Genomic DNA, 11,154 nt, shown 5'->3' on the forward strand with positions numbered 1-11,154 from the left:
TGTCCTAAAAACATTACTTCACGTAACCATAACTCACATTTACTGAACTTAGCGTACAGTTGTTTCTCTCGTAAAATCTGTAGAACCACTCTGAGGTGTTCATTGCGTTCATGCTCAGTTTTTGAATACACCAGTATATCATCAATAAATATCACCATGAACTGATCCAAACAGGGCTAAAACACTTGATTCATTAGATCCATGAAAGCTGCTGGTGCATTCGTCAGTCCAAATGGCATTACTAGGAACTCGTAGTGTCCATAACGAGTCGTAATGTTGTCTTATACACATCAGCCTCCTTAACTCTCAACTGGTGATAACCTGATCGGAGATCAATCTTAGAGAAAATCAAAGGTCCTCGGAACTGGTCGAACAAATCATCTATCCTTGGTGGGGGTACTTATTCTTTATGGTCAGCTTATTCAGTTGCCGATAGTCGATACACATACGCTTGGATCCATCCTTCTTTTTCACAAACAGAACTGGTGCTCCCCACGGAAACACACTAGGGTGGATGAACCCACGATCCAGAAACTCTTGAATCTGAGCCTTAAGCTCTACAATCTCTTTCGCTGCCATTCTATAGGGAGCATTGGACACCGGAGCTGTACTAGGAGGGAGCTCAATCCCAAACTCTACTTCACGATTCGGAGGTAGCCTAAATAGCTCTTCAGGAAAAACATTCAAAAAGTCTTTAACTGTCTTTATATCCTTAACGGAAGAATCCTCAGAATCTGAGACACTGATGTAGGCCAGATACGCTGCACATCCCTTACAAACAAACTTCTTGACCCTCAATGTAGAAATCACATTCGACAAGTAGTTCCGACGCTCTCCAATTATGACTACCTCGCTATCCTCTGCAGTTATCAATACAACCCTTTTTGTGGCACAATCTAGGCTCACTCGATGTTTAACCAACCAATCCATTCCTAGTATCATTTCAAATTTTCCAAAAGGCAATTCCATCAGATCAGCCAGGAAGATAGCCCCTTGAACCTCCAAAGGGACATTTTTAAACAATTTATTCACCCTTATCGATTGCCCCAACGGACTCAGTACAGTGACCTCATTCGTAGTGTTCTCAATCAATATACCCGAGATTTCGGGCACAGTAGAAGATATATAGGAGTGAGTGGTTCCTCTATCTATCAGTGCAGTATAAGGTGCATTATAAATAAGGAACATACCTGTGATGACATCCGAAGCATCTCTATCATCTTGGTGACGTGTAGTATAAACTAGAGCCGGCTGCCTCTCCTCAATATGACCAGCACCTCTACCCAATGCTCTCTAACCAAGGCCTAACTCAATAACATCTTTGACTTGACCACGACCTTTCGGTGGCTGCTGAACTACTCTCGGTGGTGGTGCAGTACCCATGCCAGAAGCTTGCATCTGATCGGACCTCCGCAGACAATCCCTAATATGGTGCTCCAAAGAACCGCACCTCAAGCATGCTCTAGTCCTTTTTGAACACTCGCCTAGTTGGTGTCTACCACAATCAGTACATGGAAACTGTTCAGTAGCAGCAATAGGGTCCCCAATTCTGATCGACCCATCAACCCTGGCCTTTTTCTTAGGCCTCTGAACAGAACTTGAGGGCTCCAAATCCCTCTTGCTCCTACCTCTCTCTCGGTTCTGGCGCTTAACATGCTTTACTTCCTCGGTGATCTTTGCCTTATCAACCAAAGTAGCAAAGTCTTGCTCCTTCTGTAGAGCTATCAGAACCCTCAGATTATCCCTGAGGTGATCCTCGAAGCGAACACATCGCTCATACTCTGTGGCCACCATATCTCGTACATAGCGGCTCAGCCACAGAAATTCAGCCTCATACTCAACCATTGATCTATCCCCTTAAGTCAAATTCAAGAACTCTCTCCTAAGGGCATCCATATAACTGGCACCCACATACTTCCCCTAGAAAGCAGTCTTAAAGAGCTCCCAGGTTAGTCAATCGGGCTGAGTGCCCTCCTTAATCGTAAGCCACCACTGGTAAGCCTCATCTCTCAGCAGTGGTACTGCACCTTTTAGCTTCTATTTGGGGGTGCAGTCTAAATCGTCCATAATCCTTTCTGTGGCTTCAACCCAGTACTCAGCCACGTTAGGGGCAACTCCAGCAATACCCTTGAAAAACTCAGCTCCATTAGACCAGAGTCGTTCCGTAACAGACCCTTGGCCTTCAGCTCTAGTATTGGGTCCAACGACCCTCTCTAAAATCCTCAACATGGCCTGGGACAGTGCATTGTCCTCAGCTGCTCGATCATGAGACCCAGACCCAAACCCAGACCCAGTCACCGGTGAGACAGACGTCTCACTAGTATCCAGATTAGGCAGGTTACTAGAAGATGATGACCCAGCTCAGGCCCTCTATGGCCTCTACCACGTCCTCTTGTACCCTGTTCGCGAGTACCTCTGGTGCTCATTGTCTAATTGCATTTTATCTGTATTAATAGTTTTATGCATTAGTTTAGAGTTCCAGTGTTTATTAATAGATATTTTATGAAAACAATATCATAAGTGTGTAGCTTGTTTCGTACATTACAGTCTCTATTAGTGTCTATAGGTTTTACTACAGTATCAGTATACACTAACTTGAATTTGTCCAGTACAACCTATATATAGTAGTCTCAATATATACTATCTATAGCATTTCAGCTTATAAACAAATAACAGTTCAGAGGACTTACAAAATCGGCGCCGAAGACTCGATGTACCACACATTTAGTAAAACATTTCACGTCATTTAAAAATCAGTTCTTAGAGAATCAAATATTAAAAACCCAAATCCACAGCCAAGTTTAGTAACTTGGCTCTGATACCACTAAATGTAACACTCCAAACTCGGCCTAGACGTTATGGTCGAATCTGGCGATGTCACATGGTAGTATTTTTCGAATATGTGAATTGTTGTCAAAAACCTCTTTTCTATATAACATCTTTACAATATTTTATGTTAATTCCAGGACGTGTCATTCATTTTCAAAACATTATTCATTATCATAAAGTTATACTCTTTCATAACGTTATTAATTTTCAAAACGTCACTTATTGTAGAAGCTTTTTAAAATAGTTGCGTATTTGAGTTAATTTTGTTAAAACGTTTGATTCTTTTTGAAAACTCGATTAGCCCTACTACTAGTAGTTGTAAATCAAGCAATAAAAATCCCAAATTAAAAAATTAAATCCAAAAGAGGCCCTCATTACAGTAAAATACCCAAGTAAAACTTTAAAGAAAAATCTAATTAAGTACGAAACAGTAAAAAGGGTCGTGTGGCCACCGCTGAGTCCTCCGCCACTCCGATTCGACTAAGTCTGGGGATTACCTGTATAGATAAAATAGAAGGATGAGTTTACGAAAACTCAGTGTGTAATCCCATATATACCAGCAGATAGAAAGCAATCACAATCTGGGCCTAAGCCCTTTTTCAGTATTAGATCTAGTTTCAGTTAGGGCATTAGCCCATTGCAGTACAAGAGCAGTCATACATTAGGGCTTTGGCCCATTACAGTATCAGTAATCAATACAGTAGATATGCAGTAGCAAAACTCCTACCCAACTAGCCTCTACACTCTAACTCTGTCCAACCGTACACTCCATGTGGGTATATAATCAACCCACCCATTCTTACACTGCAAAAAGTACCGAATGCATCACTATACAGTAATATGCAGTTGTACTGCCAGTAAATTAGGCTCGAAGCCTTTTAGTACACTTCCTTCGATCAATATAAACCCATCCCCATGCAATACACTATACGATCGTATCATGTCAAATCATGGTATCATACATGCATTCAGTACAGTTTTAACAGCATACTCGATATACAGTCATAAATATATATATCGTACATAGATATAATGGTCATTCAGTTAATTAGGGGTCTAGGTAAGCTTACCGACCCTACAGTAGGTCCACAATCGACTCGGCGGCCTGTGCAACCTTAGCAATCAAATAATGAAAACTGGCCCACATGTCCATGTTGTCAGCCCGTATGGGCCCACACTCCCCTGTGGCCTACACAGTGCAAAATGGCCTTGGCCGTGTGGATTACACGGCCTGGCCCAAAATTTCCACACGCCCATGTGGTTCACATGTATAGGCCCACACGCTAGTGTGACCCACCAGGCCTAATTTAGCACGGCCCATGCGTCGTACACGGCCTGCTTCATCGATCACACGCCTGTGTTTGGTCACACGACCTGCCATACAGTATGCCACATGCCCGTGTGGTGTCGACAGCCTCACTTTTTAGCTTTTTATCGATTCCAGTTTTCAGCGTTGTGATTACACACCTGTATCGATTTTGATTCGTTTTGAACTTAAAGATTGATCAACACACACCCCATTAATCACCTTAATGGTTGAAATAAAACTAATCCAACAACTTACTCAATTTATGAGAGATCGAAACTTACCTCTAATGCCTCAACTCGGTTTGCTCACGAAGTAGCATGAATAAGGTCTCGATCACACATAATTTGCTGCTGTCAACAAAACATAATCACTAAAAGAAAGATAAGAAACCAAAAAGAAACGGTTTTGCACCAAGTAACGACTACCCCAAATGATCATACTTACCCCTTACTTACCAACGTATGAACAGCAAAAAAGGAACGCACTTTTTGGCTTGAATGACCAAAAAGGATGCACAATGATGAGAAAAATTCAAGGGACAAAACGACAGCACAAGGAAAACAGAGAAAAACAATAAGGATGAAGAGAAACGTTAGAAAGGAAGAGTAAAAGTAGCCAAAATTGGCAGATAGAGCAAGGAAGGTGAGTGCAGCAGAAAAATTGAAAAAAAAAAGAAAGAAGAAGTATGCCAAAAGACTGAAATTGGGAGACTGAGAGGTGAAGAGCGACAGCAAGTGGGGGAGAAGGCAGAAATTTGGGAGAGAAAACCCAAAGGCAGAAGCTGTCAAAAAACTGAGAGAGAGAGTGAGGGAAGAATTTGGATGTTCTCAAACTCCTTACTCCTTAACTTTTTTCACCAAATCCTTTAATCCACTCCCAAAAACCGTCCACCCCTCCCTCAACCACCTAATTCAAATTTCACTCAAACTCTTCAGTATTTTGGCTAAACTAGGACACCCACACGGCACAAGTAGCAAAATAAAACAATCCCTTGCACATACTAGGAATCGAACTCAAGACCACCAGCACTTTGCCACTCCCCTTAACCACTAGACTAGTAGGCCCATTCTGATATACTTTACCAATATTTATTTTTAAGCCTACTGGCTAGAGATAGGGGTTTATTCAATTAAAAACAAAAATTTTGCCCAAGCCAAGACTTGAACCCAAAACTTCTCAGACACTTCCCAGAGCACTTAACCATTGAAGTAGATAGACACTTGTGTCACAAACATACGAAAATAATATATAAGGGATTTTTGGGGCCTTACACACTCGTTTGGCTCGTTTCGCTTTCCTTATGCCTTTGAAGCTTCAACTTTGTTTTTAGCTATAATATGAAAAATTCATTACAAACACGATCATTATTCATTCTGGCATTACAATTAAACGTGATAATAAGCTTCAAATGACTGATCTTGACTATGGCTACTTAAGGGCTCCATAATTTGAAATTCACATAACTTTCACCACACATGACCTATAACAACTAGATTTCCAGTGGTGTCGAAAAATGCATTTTCGAAACCCCATTTCTCTAAAACGAGTTTGTAAGGATGAGATATAAAGATTTATGAAGTTATTATGAAAATATATTGAAGTTTGATTAATTAATTTAACTGATAATATAGTTAATTAAAGCTTAGGGACTAAATTGTAAAACTTCAATCGCTATCGAGTTTTAATTAAGATAAGGCTTGGGGACTTGGATAAAAATTATCCGAATGATCAAAATCATTAATAAACCAATTTTTAACATGAGATAGTAGATGTTGATGATGTTTCCACTTAGTTTAATTAATTAATAGATAGATTAGTATAGTAAAACCTTAATTAAAACTAATTTATCAAGCTTAATTAAATCTAAACTAAGTATAAATATTAAAGAAAGTGAGATGACAACCAAATTATAGGGAATAAATTGAATAAAATGCAAAATATATTGGCTACGTATTTGGATGTAGTTTGATATTGGTTTTATTATTGAATTATCGAACGCTGTTAAAGACGACGTTGGTCTGTCGTGAGTAAGGGTGAGCAAAACTTGATTCGACTTGAAAAAATTGAATTTTTTTTTAAATTTTGAGTTAAAAGAATCTACTTATTTGAATTAATCGAGTTATTCAAGTCAATTCAATTTTTTTTTGAATTTTGAGTTTGAATTGAGTTTGGTTTTCTAATTCGAATAACTAGAATAATTCGAATAAACTGAATACCAAATTATAATATTTTACATTTTTACCCCAAACTCCCAAACCTCTTTACCTTCCCCCAAAATTTTACTCCTTCAACCCCCAAAACTTTTTACTTTCCCTCTAAAATTTTACTCCATCAACCCCCAAAACTTTTTATTTTCCCCTAAAATTTTACTTCTCACCTTTACCCCAAATCAAAAATTAAAATCATCCAAAAAATCCCTAAACCTAAATAGTAATAATTTTATTTATATCTACTATTTATATTATTTAATTAAAATTTACATTTTATACTATTTATATTATTGAATTGTTTAATCATATTGAATCTTTATAATTTTTGTTAAAATTGAATTATTGATGATGCCATAAAATATTCGTGTTAAAATTTTATGTTGGTTTCAATTTGACATTTTATCTTTAAGATAACTTTTATTAAAAAAATCACATTTTTTACATTTAATATACATTTTAATTTAAAAATTCATAGTGACAAGAATAAGAAGATAATTGAAGTAACTGAGCAAGTAAATAAGCTAACCAGTATAGAAAAGATTAGTAAATAAATTATGAGGGGATGAAAGTTAATATCAAATTTGATTATGGTGGGAAAATTTGATTACGGTGGGTGACAGTGATTCAATGACCCAAAATCACTTGTTTTAATTTAACTCAAACAAATATATTTAATTTGAATTCCATCTCACTCGACTCAATTCAAGAAAATTTAAATTCGAGTTAGGATGATAAAATAGGATTTGTTAACTTGATGAACTCGAAAATTTTTCATTCGATTCGATCGAACGTTCACCCGTAGTCGCGAGAGAAGGGAAAGGCCAGAGTTCTAGGCAAGTAGTGGAATATTTAGATTTTTAATTTTATGATTCAAGTTCAATGCTTTAATATATATGTCTCTGTGTGCGTGCGTGTGTGTGTATGTGTGTAACAGTATGTTTTTCAATGGTGTCGAAAATGACTATTTCAGAACCCCATTTTCGTAAGTCAAGTTCATAAATATTGATATTTAATATTTATAAGGTTAGTATTAAATTTTATTAAATTTTAGTATAGTAATTTTTTTGAATTTATAGTTAATTAATGTATAGGGACTAAATTGTAAAAGTTTATCACTATAGGTTTTTAATTGGCGAAATGTGTAAGGGCACAAATTGTAATTAACCAAAGGTCCAAAATGGAAATTAAACCATCTTGGATGATATGTTAGTGGACGGTGGTGTCTTTAACTAATTAAATTATGCTTAATTTAATAAAACTTAATTAAGGTTAATGTGATTTTTAATCTATGTATAAAAAGAAAATAAAAGAATTGTCATCTTTTGTTTCTTTCTCCACCACCGAATGAGCACAAAATAAAACTTAGAATACATGTTTGAAAGCTCAAAATTATTTGATCCTTAATTCTAAGGTATTTTCAAGTCCTTTTATTATAATTTCTATGTTTTTGAGGTCATGTGAGCTTGATTTAGCTAGCTCATGTACCAACTTGTAAGAGTTTTCAAAAGTTTCCATTGTTGAATTGTTGAAGAAATAGGTGTTGAATTGTTAGGTTTAAATTTAGATGTGAAAAATGACTAATTTGTAATGTGTAATTCTTAGTTTTGTAAAAAAAAAAGACTGAAGTGTGTAAATTTTAAAATTGATGTGAAATTTCTATAATAATAGGTAATAAAGGGTCTTAGAAGAATGTAATTGAGACCGGTTATGAAATTGAAGCTCAAATTTGAAAGATATTTCCATTTTGATTTTAGAACTAAATTGAATAAAATGCAAAATTTTAGGGGCATTCAGAAATTGAAATTGGATTGGTACATGCATATAATAGGATGTTATAAAATTATTGATATTAATAAATTTAACCGAATTATTTTATAAATAAAGAATTAAACCAAATTGAGAATAATCGGGGAAAAGGCAAAATTGTGTAATTGTCCTTAAGGATACAATTTAACTGTTGATTTTGTTAGGTAAGTTCATATGGTATAGTTGTATTTAAATTTTATGCATTTGAGATATGATTTTTGTAACACCATATACCCGTAACCCAAGTCGAGGCGGAGTACAAGGCGTTACCTAACCTGGTCTCATGCATACAACCGATCTCAAGTCACCAAAACTCGGTGCAAATTTAAAAAATTTTCAATTTCTACTAAAAACTTCTTATTATGGGCCTACGAGGTCCAAATTGATCGTTGAAAGCTATTTGGAAGCTTTCCGGGTCTTTAAACCAACCTTAAGAAATTTACCTTTAAAACAGGGCACACGCTCGCATGGAAGAGTAACACGCCCGTGTGATCATTTCGACATGGTTGTGCTGATGGCCCGTGTGACTCACACGGCCTAAGCACCCTGTGACACACCTGTGTCCCACACCCGTGTAGAATTAATTCTAATTCACACCTACAGGGGTTTTCACACAGCCAGGCACACTGTGACATCCCTAATTTGACCCTAGTCGGGAAGTGGTGTCGGGACCATTAAACCGAGTCTTATAAGTAATTAAAAGTTATATTCTATGTTTATGATGTTAGCAAATGCATGTGTGAAAGTTGCATGCATTAATTTGATCATTTCTATGTGAATTTATTTAGATGGACTTATATGAAACATTGTTGAAAGGTGATAGGCCAATCTTCAATGGTCTAATAGTATATGCATGCAAAAGAATGGTGTTGCATGTCAATTTACCCAAAGAGAAGGAAGTGGCGGCCATGGTGATGAAGATGGGCAAAAGAAAACATGTCTTAAACATGTTTTGCTAGTGGTGGATGTTAGAAATAATAAAATAAGAGCATGGGTAAAGAAATGAAAAAAAAAATGAGTGTGGATGCTTTCCCCCCCCTTGTGCCGTACATGAGAGAAACAAAAACAAAGAAAAATTTTTTTTTGTTCATCTACTTTCACTCTCCTTTTGGCCGAAAATACTAAGAATAAGGAAGGAGTTTTGCTTCATACTTGGTTTGGAAGAGGATTAGGAAGAGGTTGGCTATACTTGCATCAAGAGTAAGGTATGTTTGAGGTTGTGCCATGAGATTCATGCATGTTTTTGGTTGCTAGATTGATGTTCTTGTTAGCCCATGGTTCAAATCTTTGTTATGTCATGGGAATGAAATTCGGCCAAAGTGAATATGGTGATAAAGCCATTGCATGCTAAGTGTGAAGCTTGATGATGATGCATGCAAAGATGGATTGTCTACTCTTGAAATTTCTTTGTAGCCATCTTGAGTAAGACTTTGAGTTTTCTTTTGTTTAACCATGATTGAAGTTGAAAGGGCATGCTTGTGATGTATTCGCCATGATGCATTCATGAGCATGGTTCATGCTTCTTGCATGTTAGTTAAAATTTGTGTTTTGGATGGCTATGGACACCTTGAAATTCGGCCATGCACATATATGTATATATATGTTTGCACATGATGTTTTGGTTATGAAGTAAGTGATGAATATGTTTGTTTAAAGAAGAAAATGTTGAAGAATGTTTGTGAAATTGCAAGTACATTCGGCCTAGAATACCTATGACGTGGAAATCTTGGAGTTTATTGTTGATTTGGTGCAAGTATGACTAAGTATAATCGGCCATATGAGTGCTTGATGATGTATTATAAGTATTGAGCCACAATATGTAAAGCATTAACTAGTAAAATGCATGCTGTTTTGTGTGGTGTTAAGTGTATAATTGGCCTCAAATTGGACATGTATGTTCGGCCTTAGGTAGCCGATTGATGGCCTTATCTTTTCCTTGATGCTTGAATGAATTGTATTGAATTGCTTGATGTAGTATAAAATGTGCATGACCATTGTGTACTCAAGCTAAAGGGTGGCCATATGACCATTTAAACTCCTTGTCATATTCGCCATAAGCTAGCATAATGAGGTATTAATAAATTAAATTTGTTTGAATTAGCTCAAGAGCTTAGAGGGCCACAATTGGACAAGGGAAGGAAAAAGTGATCGAATAGCCGTAAAAGCCGTTCGACAACATCCGAGGTAAGTCCTCAAGAAATGACCCTACTTGAATTATGTGAAATGAAATATGGATGTGTATTGATTATTGATTTATGTGTGTATGAGTATTTGAATGATACCCGGCTAAGTCCCAAGGCGATTATGCTAGTGATTATATTTGTGTTTGAGCCTTAGTAACGAAAATGAAATATGAATGTCTAATGATTATTGATGTATGTGTGCATGAGCAATTGAATGATATCCTGCTAAGTCCCAAGAAGTTATTGCTGGAAATTATATCCGGTTAAGACCAAGGCAATTGTGCTAAGCGGCTACATCCGGCTAAGACCAAGGCATTCGTGCGAGTCGTTCTATCCGGCTAAGACCAAGGCATTCGTGCACGTGGTTATATCCGGTTGCATTCCGAAGAAGCTTGGGCTGGAGGTGAGTGTTGGTTGCTGTAATGAATTCAATTGGTACGCTCGAAAAGCCCAAAGAATAAGGTATTGTTAGAATTAAGTGACCCAAATTCTTATTTAAATAAAATACGATGGAAAATAAAATAAAAGTAAAATCCATATAGAACTAGACTTCTTTTATTTTATTTTAGAATAAGGTTTTTAAACCTTATTAAACTCCATCTATTTTATATTGATTAGGATAAGGTGTTTCAATCCTACTAGAATATGGCTTTGCAAGCCTATAAATAGACATAGTCTATTCCTCTTGTATTAGAGTAAAAATTTTTCGACATAGTGAATTTTCTTCTCTCGCCTCGTGGTTTTTTTTCCGAAAGGGTTTCTACGTAAAATTTATGTGTTCTTTATTTTTATTTATTTTATTCTATTTTATTTTTCA

The 11,154-nt window shown here is 36.5% G+C and overlaps 1 protein-coding gene across 1 annotated transcript; it reads right to left on the reverse strand.

Annotated features, from left to right (window-relative positions):
• Positions 1–241: 241 nt before the first annotated feature.
• LOC108485280 (uncharacterized) lies at positions 242–1,845 on the reverse strand. Its single transcript, XM_053029343.1, has 3 exons — positions 1,299–1,845; positions 562–1,148; positions 242–337 (listed from the first exon to the last, which is right to left on the reverse strand). The coding sequence occupies exons 1-3, from the start codon at positions 1,843–1,845 to the stop codon at positions 242–244; spliced, it is 1,230 nt and encodes a 409-aa protein (XP_052885303.1).
• Positions 1,846–11,154: the final 9,309 nt, after the last annotated feature.

This window comes from Gossypium arboreum, chromosome 6 (assembly GCF_025698485.1).
Source record: "Gossypium arboreum isolate Shixiya-1 chromosome 6, ASM2569848v2, whole genome shotgun sequence".
NCBI lineage: Eukaryota > Viridiplantae > Streptophyta > Magnoliopsida > Malvales > Malvaceae > Gossypium > Gossypium arboreum.

Excerpts from the sequence above, each read along its gene's own strand:
- LOC108485280 (XM_053029343.1), bottom strand. The coding sequence starts at position 1,845 with ATGGTTGAGTATGAGGCTGAATTTCTGTGGCTGAGCCGCTATGTACGA. Across the intron at positions 1,149-1,298 it reads TGTTATTGAGTTAGGCCTTG|ATAGAGGAACCACTCACTCC; the intron begins GTTAGAGAGCAT and ends CTGCACTGATAG. Across the intron at positions 338-561 it reads GAATGGCAGCGAAAGAGATT|ATTGATCTCCGATCAGGTTA; the intron begins GTAGAGCTTAAG and ends ATTTTCTCTAAG.